The sequence below is a fragment of the Helicoverpa zea genome, chromosome 14 (genome assembly GCF_022581195.2).
Source record: "Helicoverpa zea isolate HzStark_Cry1AcR chromosome 14, ilHelZeax1.1, whole genome shotgun sequence".
NCBI lineage: Eukaryota > Metazoa > Arthropoda > Insecta > Lepidoptera > Noctuidae > Helicoverpa > Helicoverpa zea.
In genome coordinates this window covers 4,928,145-4,939,300 of record NC_061465.1, presented here as the reverse complement: position 1 = coordinate 4,939,300, position 11,156 = coordinate 4,928,145, and the positions used below count along the sequence as shown (strand labels likewise).

The following is an 11,156-nucleotide window of genomic DNA, read 5'->3' as shown; positions in this document are numbered from 1 at the left end:
AGTGGCTTTAAAAACTTGCAAGGCGAGATTGAAAACCAATATTGCCCAGTATTTTTTACCCACACCATTATTTTTGTGAAGATCACTTTGATGTAAGTTTTTACATAGTTTTCTAGATTCTAGTATAATATAGGTTTTGTACGAGGTCTAAATGGTAAAAAACCGGCCAAGTGCGACTCGGACTTACCCACGAAGGGTTCCGTACCATAAAAAAAATCACATTTGTTGTATGGGAGCCACCCAAATTATTTATTTTATTCAAATTTTCAGTATTTGTTGTAATAACGGCAACAGAAATATATCATCTGTGAAAAATCCAACATGGACGGACGGACGGACGGACGGATGGACGGACGGACAGAGGAGCGAAAACAATAGGGTCCCGTTTTACCTTTTGGGTACGGAACCCTAAAAAGGTGCACAACTGTCTGTTACTTTTAGTTTACACATAGACATAATACATCTTTTTTGCATCCTAAAGATATCTTTATTTGATGCCAAAAACTCTCCTAACATATATCGATTCTAGGCAAATTAGCGTTGTTTGCCTAATCAATCCTTGCTTCATGATTCGTGTTATTTTATATTCGATTTTAATAACATTTACATTCAAATAGTACTCGTTATAAACAATTAATTAATGAAAACACAGAGATTCGCAGAGGAAGTTTACAATACGAAATGTGACGTTTGTGCGAGTTTTTAATGCGTCGACCAAAAGGTGACGTCACGCGCTCTGATTGGTGTTCAAGATATCATGGCGGATTGCCTTATTTCGTAGTTTTATTTTATAAAAATAAATATTAATCACATTATTAAAAAAGAAAACAATGCGCGTTTTATATTCCAAGCTTCAACTTTAATTTAATAAGTATAATATTTTAATGATTTTTAATTACTGTCATCATGCCTATTACTGGCTGGACAAACAGCATCCTACATGACTCGGTGATGTAACCGCAGCTTCTAAATTCAAAAACATATTATGTCAGAATAAAATAATGTTTTCTCTACCCATCGCTTCTAGCACTAAAATTAATTTAGCAATTTTGACCTGACCTGAACGTATGTTTCTGCTCGATTTTATCGCCTTTGTTTGAGCTGATTTCAATTGCAGTTTTCAGCTCAGTTTTTTTTCAGAATTAAGGGAAGGCTTTAGGTATATTAACCAACTAAAAATCTTTTTACACAAAATAAAGACTCAAAAATAAATCTTTAGGTGCATCAGACTAGAGTCAGTGCTTAGTAACTGTAGCTATGTTAATTTCGTTTTATTTATCTAAAAAGTTTTTATTAATTAAAGTGTAAAAGGTATAATTTACGTTTGAAAATGCAAGGGTAATTAGTGGCCTGCCCTTTGGAGTGATTTACGAAGAAAAACGTCAGCAAATTGTAAACAAAGAGGAATGCTCTAATTGCTCACCTCAGCGTAGTTTTTATGCTGAAGCGGAGTAAGGAGAGAAGTGAAGACATTAAAGTTGATTAAGAACAATAAAATGAGGAGAGATGACTTGAGCTGTTTTAAAAGTTAACTGAAACTGCGTTTTTTTTAAGTCACGAAGCTAAATAACACTGCAGGAGGAACAATATTTTCAAATATTTATATTTTGGACCTTACAACTCACAACATAAAATAACGTATAGGATAGATATTGTAACGTTAATAAAATGGTAAGCATCTGGCTATTTTCTATTTTATAAATCCGTTGGAAGCCAATGTGACGAGTTTGACGCATGTCAGTAGCAATCCTGCAAATTAATTGGTTTTAATTACAACTCCCTATTAATAAAAATGTCTACAAAACTAAATAAAACTGCAGTTTATATCTCTCAGTTCTTACAATTTATCGTTCATCAAAGTAAGAGTCCGAGAATTAATATAAAAGTAATTAGCAATCAACGAGACCGTTTAATTGGATGCTGTTCGTGCTCAGCCAGGTAATATTATTTTGCGAAAACACGTCATTTGGAAACAGGTTCATAATTTGCTGCAAACCACGTCATTGCATTTCGTGGATGACTAGATGCAGTTGCAAATAAAGCACAATTTGTAATAGTGTGATCACACAACAAGTACATCGTTACCTGTATAATGTAATGTACTTACATCTTCTCTCAGAACTGGATTAACTTATGTACTGACTTTTACTCAGTTCTACGTGCTGTATATTCTGTAGTAGGGACCTAGTTTTGTGCCATGACCTGATATTATGACAATTCCTTTCTACTCTCTTCAATCGACATAAGCGTAAAGTGTTATTAACCATACATACATAAGTACCTTACTAATGTGATTGTTGAAATTACTTTTCTCTAAACGTATCATAAAAAAAACACAACAAATCATTATTGTGTAGTACCTGCCAGTGTTAATACCTGCAACAGACACGGCTAATTTACGAGGCGTTTCGTTTTACCGGAAAATGTTACCTTTAAAAGCTATTATTGACACCTGCGGGCCATTCAGTTAGGAAGCCTATAAATTGGCCAAATAGCCGCTTATTCGTGGGAACTGACAGTTGCATCGACGAACCGTATTGGCTGTGGTTACCCTTACAGATTTTGCGGAGTGTACGAGGGTAATGAAAATTGAAAACACTTTTGAAGAACTCTTGAGAGAGGACACGGATAAATGGCTGCTTGAAAAAATACTTAAAAACACCATTATTTTGAAATATTGATGGTTTCTTTTTTCTATAGAAAAGATTTATGGTACCTTTATTTTACTGAAAGGAAGAGTGATAAAACCTGTTTGATTTATCAATAGGTACCAACCACCGATGGTATACACCTACTGATGTAATTATATATAATGAAAGCTCGTTAATTGTGGAGTAACTCTTTACAATATCACAATAAAAAAATTACTGTATATAATTTTTAAGCAAACCAGTGCCATAATTTACTTTTTAGCCCCGGTTTTATTCAAGGACTAATCGGCTTACGAAGACTAATTATATTGCAAAATATTTCCTTGCCCTCATTTATTTTAAAGGTTTTCCTAGGGCTTTAATCAGATCATAAATACGGAACGACAAGGGAAAGGAGAAGTTTCATAGTTAACTTTGGGGGCTGAAATATTGAGTTGAGTTTAAACGAAAAAGTAATTGGCACACACTTCATGATAACCATTTATAACAAACAATAAAAACTTCGATGAAATCGCTGCATTCACTTGAAAACAAGTAAACAGCCTTATGCTTTATTACGAGTCTTAAAGTACTAGCAAGAAAATATTAAACACAGGTACTTCGATACATGTCACGTATGTAACTTCCAGTAAGTAATTTAAAAGGAATATCAGATTTTTAATAACACTCTTCTGCTTTGCAGTTCAAACGTTTAATATCAGTGGTGCAGGTGAGCATGATTGGCGCAAATCATAAGATGTAGCGGGTTTCTTTTCCTTCAGTCACTAGTCAACATATCTGAAAAAAAGTCATAAAACGACTCAATTTATATGGTTTCAATTTTGACGTTTTATTTAGGTCCTGAATATATTTTTGAGAAGTACCTACATTTGTGTATTTACTTTTCAAGCTTTAATAATATGTTTTTTTTTATCATCTTGTTATAGACGCATCTTGTTTAATTTGTAATAAATAATGTTTTAAAACGTTTATATATATCTCGTTTCGTAAACAAGTTCGATTAGCAACTCGTTCTTCGTTTTCCGTACAAGCATATTTGCAAGCTTACTTACCACATGAAAAAAACAGTACATCAAAACGCTGTTATCTTTTACCTTGCGACATTTTATTACCGATTCCCTTCTTCTAAAGTATTAATTTTCAATAACAGGTGCGCCGTGTAGCCTTTGGAATCGAATTCATTAACTATTCAGAATGATTTAGATCGCACCAAAGATTGCTTCATGAATCAATCCGATTACCGATTAGAGTTGTAATTAAAATTCAATAAATATCGGTAAAAATAAATATAAAATTAATAATCATAAAGAAATGAACTTTTTATATACAATGATATTATATATAATTATATATAATTATATTCTTTTTTACAAATTACTTCCCAGAAAATATTTTAATATTCATATGTTCATTCGTACAGAGTGCAGTTCGTTGGATCCAATCTTTTTATTTATTTTTTTACATTGCAACACTGAATAATATAAAAAAGTTATTTAGAAATCGTATGAAAAAATAAAACTGATATTGGTAGCACTTTTTCTCATAAGGTAAACAAAAAATCTTAATTTTCTCTAGTTTAAATACAGCAAGATTAGTGCAAAGTCACGCCTGTAGTACACATCTTGGCTTGCTTTTAACATAATATTATGGGAAGGTAAGCACACAAGGGTAAATGAAACGAAACGTAATTTTGTATAAACTTTAATGAGAGAGTTAAAAATACAATGGTATAACAAAAGCACGAGGAAAATGACCGTCAATTGTTTTGGAAAAAGTAAAAATATTGTTTTTACGTTTTCGAAGTACATTATTTTATAAAAAACTTCTGTTCTATATTTTTGGTCTAAAAGTCATATTAACAGTGCTTTTGCTACAATATGTAAAGGTACTGACTTATTCTTTGGTATATAATAACTAACTTCAGTTATCACTGCCTTATTTAAAAAGATAACTTAATAAATTGAAATTACATTTATATACAATCTTTCATAACATTAAATATATTTTTATAATTTTGATACTGATTCCAAAGCATTTTCAACATTTATTCCTATCGTCATATTTTAAATAATTTATGATTTATCCCGAATGTATTTCTTAAATCTTACAACACATAAGTACGATTTCTCAGAATAAGATATCTCATATATTTATCGCAATTCAAGAAACTCTCGTATAATTTTAATATCAATATCAACGAGAGTATAAAATACAATAAAAGGCACTTTTTATATGTTTGTAACAAGTACATAAATAATTGATAAATATATTGACATAATAACAGAATATAAAATTAAACTTTTTATTTACAAAATATCTCTAAAACTGTAAAAAGAGCTTATCGGAAAGTACCTAACAGAAAATTATGAAAAATCGGTACGAGACTATATAAACTTCCTATAGATATTACGTACTCGAAAACAGATTGAAAATGACATAAGATATACATAGATATGTCGGGTATTAAAGCATCATACATTTGTATATAAACACACAAAACTAAAACATCGACCACTCAACGAAGTAAAACTTCAGACACAAAGCAACTTTACACATTACCTACTGACAATAAGATTCACAATATCACTTCATGCAAGCATACACGGAAACCGTACGATTCTGTCGTTATTTGAAGCCATTGCATTATAATTATATGAATGTTAATCTACTAAAAGCTAGTATGAAAGTAAAACTTGTAAAAAGTGAAAACTGAAAAGCATTTCGATTAATTCCTGCATTTACGGTACACGAAAAGACCCAACAATGACAACAGATTTCCTGACAAAAATCGCACGGTTCAAGTCGTCTTAAACGCTTAAAATTCTTTACTTTAAACAGAGGAATGTTTCCCGGTAATAATGCCCGTGGTCTTATTGTATTCGTACTCTTTGTGCCCATTGTTGGGCCTCTTCAAAGTATCGTCTGTGCCAGATTCCCCGTTGTCTTTCAACAGACCTTTCTTGTCGCTGAAAATCAATACGACTTTTAGAACGTGATTTAATACCTAAAAAGAAGTCGGATCGAGGTTAAGGTGACGCGCCAATTCAACAAATTATTCACGATTTTTTTTTCATTAATCTTTCTTCCAGAATTGAATTTTGCTTGATTGAATTCGGGATGGCTTAGTAAATTTTGATTTGATTTGTCGTTTATTACTTTCCCGTAATAATTGGTAGGAAAATTTCTGGAGTTGGGACTTCGGGAACGTAATCTTCGTGATTTAGCCGTTTTTAATAGCCAGTTCATCTTATGATGTAGTTAAGTGTTTGTAATGAAAAAAATATATATTGCGAGGATGATGAATTTCTGTTAAATGGATAATTGTTTCATTTAGGTTAATTTAATGGTGATCCTTGTTGAAAAATAATAATACAAAAGCTTATTATATTACTCTTTTAAAATCTCTAAACCTTACCGTGCATTCAAAGGGTTAGGTTTCCTCTTCTTGCTCTTCTTGCAACAGCAGCTGGCTATGATGCCCTGCTTCTTCCAGAAGTACAGCAGTACATCCAGAAGAACAAGACATAGAAGTACTACGACTATTGAGATTCCTATGAGTGCACCTCCTGATAAAAGTGATGTTGGCTTGCTTGGGGCCCCATCTGAAATTGATACAATACTAACATTAAAAGGCAAATCTTTTCAAATTGTCAGTATTGCCTTAATTAATTTTACAGTATCATTTTAAACGATAGTTTTGGTATTTTGCTTCTATTTGTTATAGTAATTATAGGTAACTTTAGTAATTTTACCAATGCCTGTAGAGACAAATAAAAATCAAGTAAAAAAAATAAAACCGACTACCAGAAACACTGAAAAGCAAAAAAAAACTATTCTTAGGTGCATCGGCCTAGAAGTCAGTGTCTAATGGATGTAACTAAGTTTATTTCGCCACCGACTTCTAGGCCGATGCACCTAAGAATAGTTTTTGTTTGCTTTTCAGTGTTTTTGGGAGTCGGTTTTATTTTTTTGTAAAAAGTTTTTTATTTTTAGCTTTTCAGTGACAGGCATAGTTGTCACTATCCGCATGTCATATCCGCAGTGGAAAGTTCTCATCAATACGAACAATATAAGCCCAAACACGAGGTACTTTACATATTCAATTGTCGAGTTCCCTCGACCTTCGCTGGTCTCCATCATCAGGTCAGCTTCAAACCTTCACTGTTGCAAAGGTCTCGTCAATGCGAACAAAATAAGCCCAAACACGAGGTAGTTTACACATTCATTGTTCAAGTTCCCACGACCTTCTCTAGTCTTCATCATCAGGTCAGCTCCAAACCTTCACCATTGCATAGTGTTATCAGACATACGCCTTAGTGTCAAGTTTTTACCCTACGTATGCCTACAATTTTCGAAAGTTGCCTTCGATTTCTCAGGGTTACCATCATCAGATCCTGACTATGGGACCACCTGGGAGGTAAACCCTATCAAACAAAAAAACAATTTTGCAAATCGGTCCAGGCGTCTCCGAGTAATCGGTGAACAAACATAAAAAAAAAAAAAGATCCCGACGAATTGAGAACCTCCTCCTTTTTGGGAAGTCGGTTAAAAATAATTCTGAAATCATAAAAAGACGACCGTCGAACAACTTAAACGGAATTCCAAAGTTTGCAATCGACAGCTTTATCAGAAAATAAAACAAAAAAAAATCGATCGGAACTTCCCAATGATTTCGCCAAACAAAAATGTCCCACCTGACATAGTGAGGGAGAAATTCGCTGGCGTTGAATTCCCTTCGGCGTTGTGCGCGATCAGTTCCAAGTTATATGTAGTGTTCTGTTGCAGGTCGCTCAGTTCCATTTCAGTTGTCTCTTCCAGTCGATACTCTTTGCATAATGCCGGGTCTTCCTCTTCGTCCTGCTGTGGGATATAGAATAGAATGTTTTTGTTTAATTTAGTGACCATGGCTTATTATGTTACTAAAACTTAATTCGTGGTAGTAACAATAAAAACACCTATAATAAAAACTATTGTTGCATCAATAAGAAATGGATCAACAGCGATTTTTAGAAGCACAGTCTAATCTGCCAGCGAAAGTGTGTGTTATGCGATTTTTTTCTTTATATTAGGTATGCATTCTCAATTGTAAATAATCCAATTAAGCAAAGTATTCGCCTGTCTTCAAAACTTCTAAACAAATCTTAGTAGCTATGAATGATAATACACTCAAATGTCCCTTTTGACAGGAACAAAAGATGGACGATCGTTAAGACAGGCTTTGATAAAGTCATTTGAAATATTATTAGCTTCTCATTTTATAAAGGCGGCAGTTATATTGCTGATAAATAAAGCGAAAATGGAGATGATCAAGAATTTGAAAGTAATGAAGAATTTTAGCCTCAATTTCTATCACCAATATTTTAATTACGAGCTAAAAGTCATTAATCAGTAAATTATTACATTACTTTCAATTGTAAATTACATATAACCAACTTTTAAAGCTAGGAATGTCCCTTCCAATAAGAATCAGTTGTTTCAGTCGTGAAATCGAAAATATCAACGGTATTTGGTTCATTACCACTGTAAGTGTGTCAAGCATTTACGTCGTCTTTTATTGTTTCTCCTTTAGTTTCCGATTACACCGGTCCAGCAATAATATTGTTAATTGCTTCTTTATGAACAATATCGGTTAAATCTTTATTTATGTTTCAGTTAATTGAAATATTCACCTAATAGCAAATGTCAACGTTCTGAGTTACAGGAGTTCATTATAGCGTATTCACTATTTTAAAGCTAATCTTGGAGCAATTGTTGAGATATCTACAATTTGTTATTTCTTAATTATCCACAGGTATGCTGACCTATATGGATTGTCACGAGAAGAATGGAAAAGGCACACATGCTGGGTCGACCTCAAAGAAAATTGAGACAAGGGTAAGAAGCCAATGATTATGATATCTTACAAAACAGTTGAAGACGATGTACTTTTACCAAAATAGTTTCCACATTGCAAAATTACCAAAAAAAAAACATTTCTTAAACAACATAGCTATACACAAACACAAACAAACACCCAATAGTAACAATACAAACCACATTGCAATACATTCTATACCCAGCAAGTTCTATATATTGACGTCTTGCAATACGTACCGGGCAATATCGTAAAACATAGTAGTCTATTGGCTCTCCGTTGCACTCTGGTGCTTTCCACTTCAGCACCTTACTTGCAGACACCTCAAGCGGGTCTTGTAAGAATATCGGAGGCTCTGGGGCTGACCTACAAAGATATACATAGATTTAACATTGTTGTAGCTACAAAGGAATGTTGGTAAAAGCATTTATGTAGGTCAATTTCTATATGGATGACTTAGTTTTAGGGTAGAAGTTGAAGTGCAAGATTACGAATTTTCTACACAAAATGAATGTCTGTTGTCCACAAAAAATATAGTAAAGGAAACCAGGAGACAATATTCCTAATAGCTTATTTATATCCAATACAATCCTCCAAATTGAATATTTCAATATTCTTGCCGAGAAACAATCTTTCCAATTTCGGAATGTCCAATCATTTTTTTTCGCGACAAATAATTCAATCAGGCTCCATAATCACGTAATAAAATGTGCTTTGTCATTTTAATTAAAGCAAAACCTTATTACTCGATAATGACTGTGACGGGTGATTTTATGGTGCGTAAAAAAACAATGCGATCCTCGAGGTTAAATTGGACGCGTAGCAGACGGAAATATACCAAAATGTGAGTCACTGCGTATTTTACACAGCTAAAAGTAGGTACTTTGTACTAAAATGCTTTATTTACTTTATGAATTGCGTTTGTTAGATTTTAATCGTAGAATCTCATCTTAGCCTTGTGAAATGCTAACGACCTATTGCACCACTTTTGCTTTTGTTGGTATCGCATGGGAATTGATGAAAGATTATGAGTAATAACGGTGAACACCTGAACACTTTAATAAAAACTATCATTGTTGTAGAATAAAACCTAGCTATTGCACATTGACTCAAAATAAATTAAAATTTTGATAGATTAATTCTAATGTTATAATTTTAACACTTACTTATCCATAGTAAGAAATATGTATGTATCAGTCCAATCTCCTGTACTGACTCGATTGATAGCTGCAAACTTTATATGGTATGTCGTATTAGGCTTCAGTTTTTCCAATTTGTAAGGTATTCCTACTGCCCAAGTCCTGTTCGGGTGAATATCAGTGAAGGCGTAGTTTTTGGCTTCGTCGTATTCTGCTACGAAACCTATGACTTCAGGGCCCTCGAAGGCAGTAGGTGGCTCGATGTTAAAAGTAACTGATGTTGCTGTTTGGTCTATTGTTGTTACCTAGAATGCAGAAATTGTGTTTTTGATAACGTTTATGTATTGCATTTTCAAGCACATAATAATGTAGACAAGATATTTATTATTAGAAAATGCTTTATCTCAGGAAAGCGGGGGAGCCTTACCTGGGTGTCGACCACAACTAGGCTTCCCCAAGCTTGCGCATACAATTACAATGTGCAAGTAGATTACACACACAAGTATGATCCATCCGCCTTCGTGAGACAAAACATTTATGTGATAGATGATAGATGAGTTAGAATTATCCATCTCTGCATGAATGCTCATGTTTTTTGGCAAAGGACATTTAAGAGGTTAAACGGTTTAGAAAATTATTAGTCATCACAACAGACCATTTGTATTGTACTTATTGCACTGTAAAGTCTAAAAGTCATAAAAGGCCTATGAAGGAACACGACGGTAAAAGTCTTCATTGTGATTAACCTTACTAGTAAATTGACAATTAATACAACAACCAACATTTTTGAAACATCATTACAAAGTTGAGACAACAAAAGATGGAAATACAAACTCTTTGCTCAAAGAAGTCAGCATTAACCACAATAACAGAATCTATTTGTGATTCAAATCAACTTTGTGTTTGTTTAGAGTAAAAAGGTTTAACTCAGGAGCCATTTAATTTATGCGGTATTCGAGAATTCTTTACTTATGTGGGAATGGAAAAGGTCATGGCTTAATTGTTAGGAAATTGTTTGTTTGTAAAAGGCAGTTACTTTGTCTCTTAGATAGATAGGTGACCGAGTAACGGACAGAAATGCGTTACTGGAATCTTTTTGCCTATGTAGTTTTTTGTTGCTAAATACTTTGGATGAACCTTAGTCATTGGTTTCATAATTACGATGACCATGATTATGTTGTTTTAGTTCTTGACATACACAAGCTTTAATTGCAATTAGATAATTGAAATCAATCAGTCTATAGAGTGTCTCTTGGAGTATGGATCAAAAAGTTGGTAAATGAACCAAGCCCATTCTCTGTCCCATTTGATCCCTACTCCGAAAGTCAATCTATTGGACACACCCAGAGTCATTTAATGGTTATTTAAGCCGTTCCCTAGTGCAGAATTTCTATTAGAATCTGTCACTAAGGAGTGACTTAAGTAAACATTAAATGTCTCTGCGTGCGGACTTAAATAAATAAATCAAAGTATGTTTTGCATAGCTACAAATAATTTTGCTCTATTCTCACC

The 11,156-nt window shown here is 33.3% G+C and overlaps 1 protein-coding gene across 2 annotated transcripts in view; it reads right to left on the bottom strand.

Moving 5' to 3' along the window:
- Positions 1-4,336: 4,336 nt before the first annotated feature.
- Positions 4,337-11,156, bottom strand: part of LOC124636473 (fasciclin-2-like) — a 30,457-nt gene continuing 23,637 nt past the window's right edge. The window contains exons 12-16 of one of the 2 annotated variants that reach the window (XM_047172574.1): positions 9,672-9,949; positions 8,745-8,871; positions 7,346-7,511; positions 6,067-6,253; positions 4,337-5,617 (exon numbers count right to left, since the gene is read on the bottom strand). In XM_047172574.1, the coding sequence (XP_047028530.1) occupies positions 5,482-5,617; positions 6,067-6,253; positions 7,346-7,511; positions 8,745-8,871; positions 9,672-9,949 (894 nt within the window). In that variant the 3' untranslated portion in view covers positions 4,337-5,481. The remainder of the gene's footprint in view (positions 5,618-6,066; positions 6,254-7,345; positions 7,512-8,744; positions 8,872-9,671; positions 9,950-11,156) is intronic. The other variant, XM_047172575.1, reaches the window with a different exon arrangement.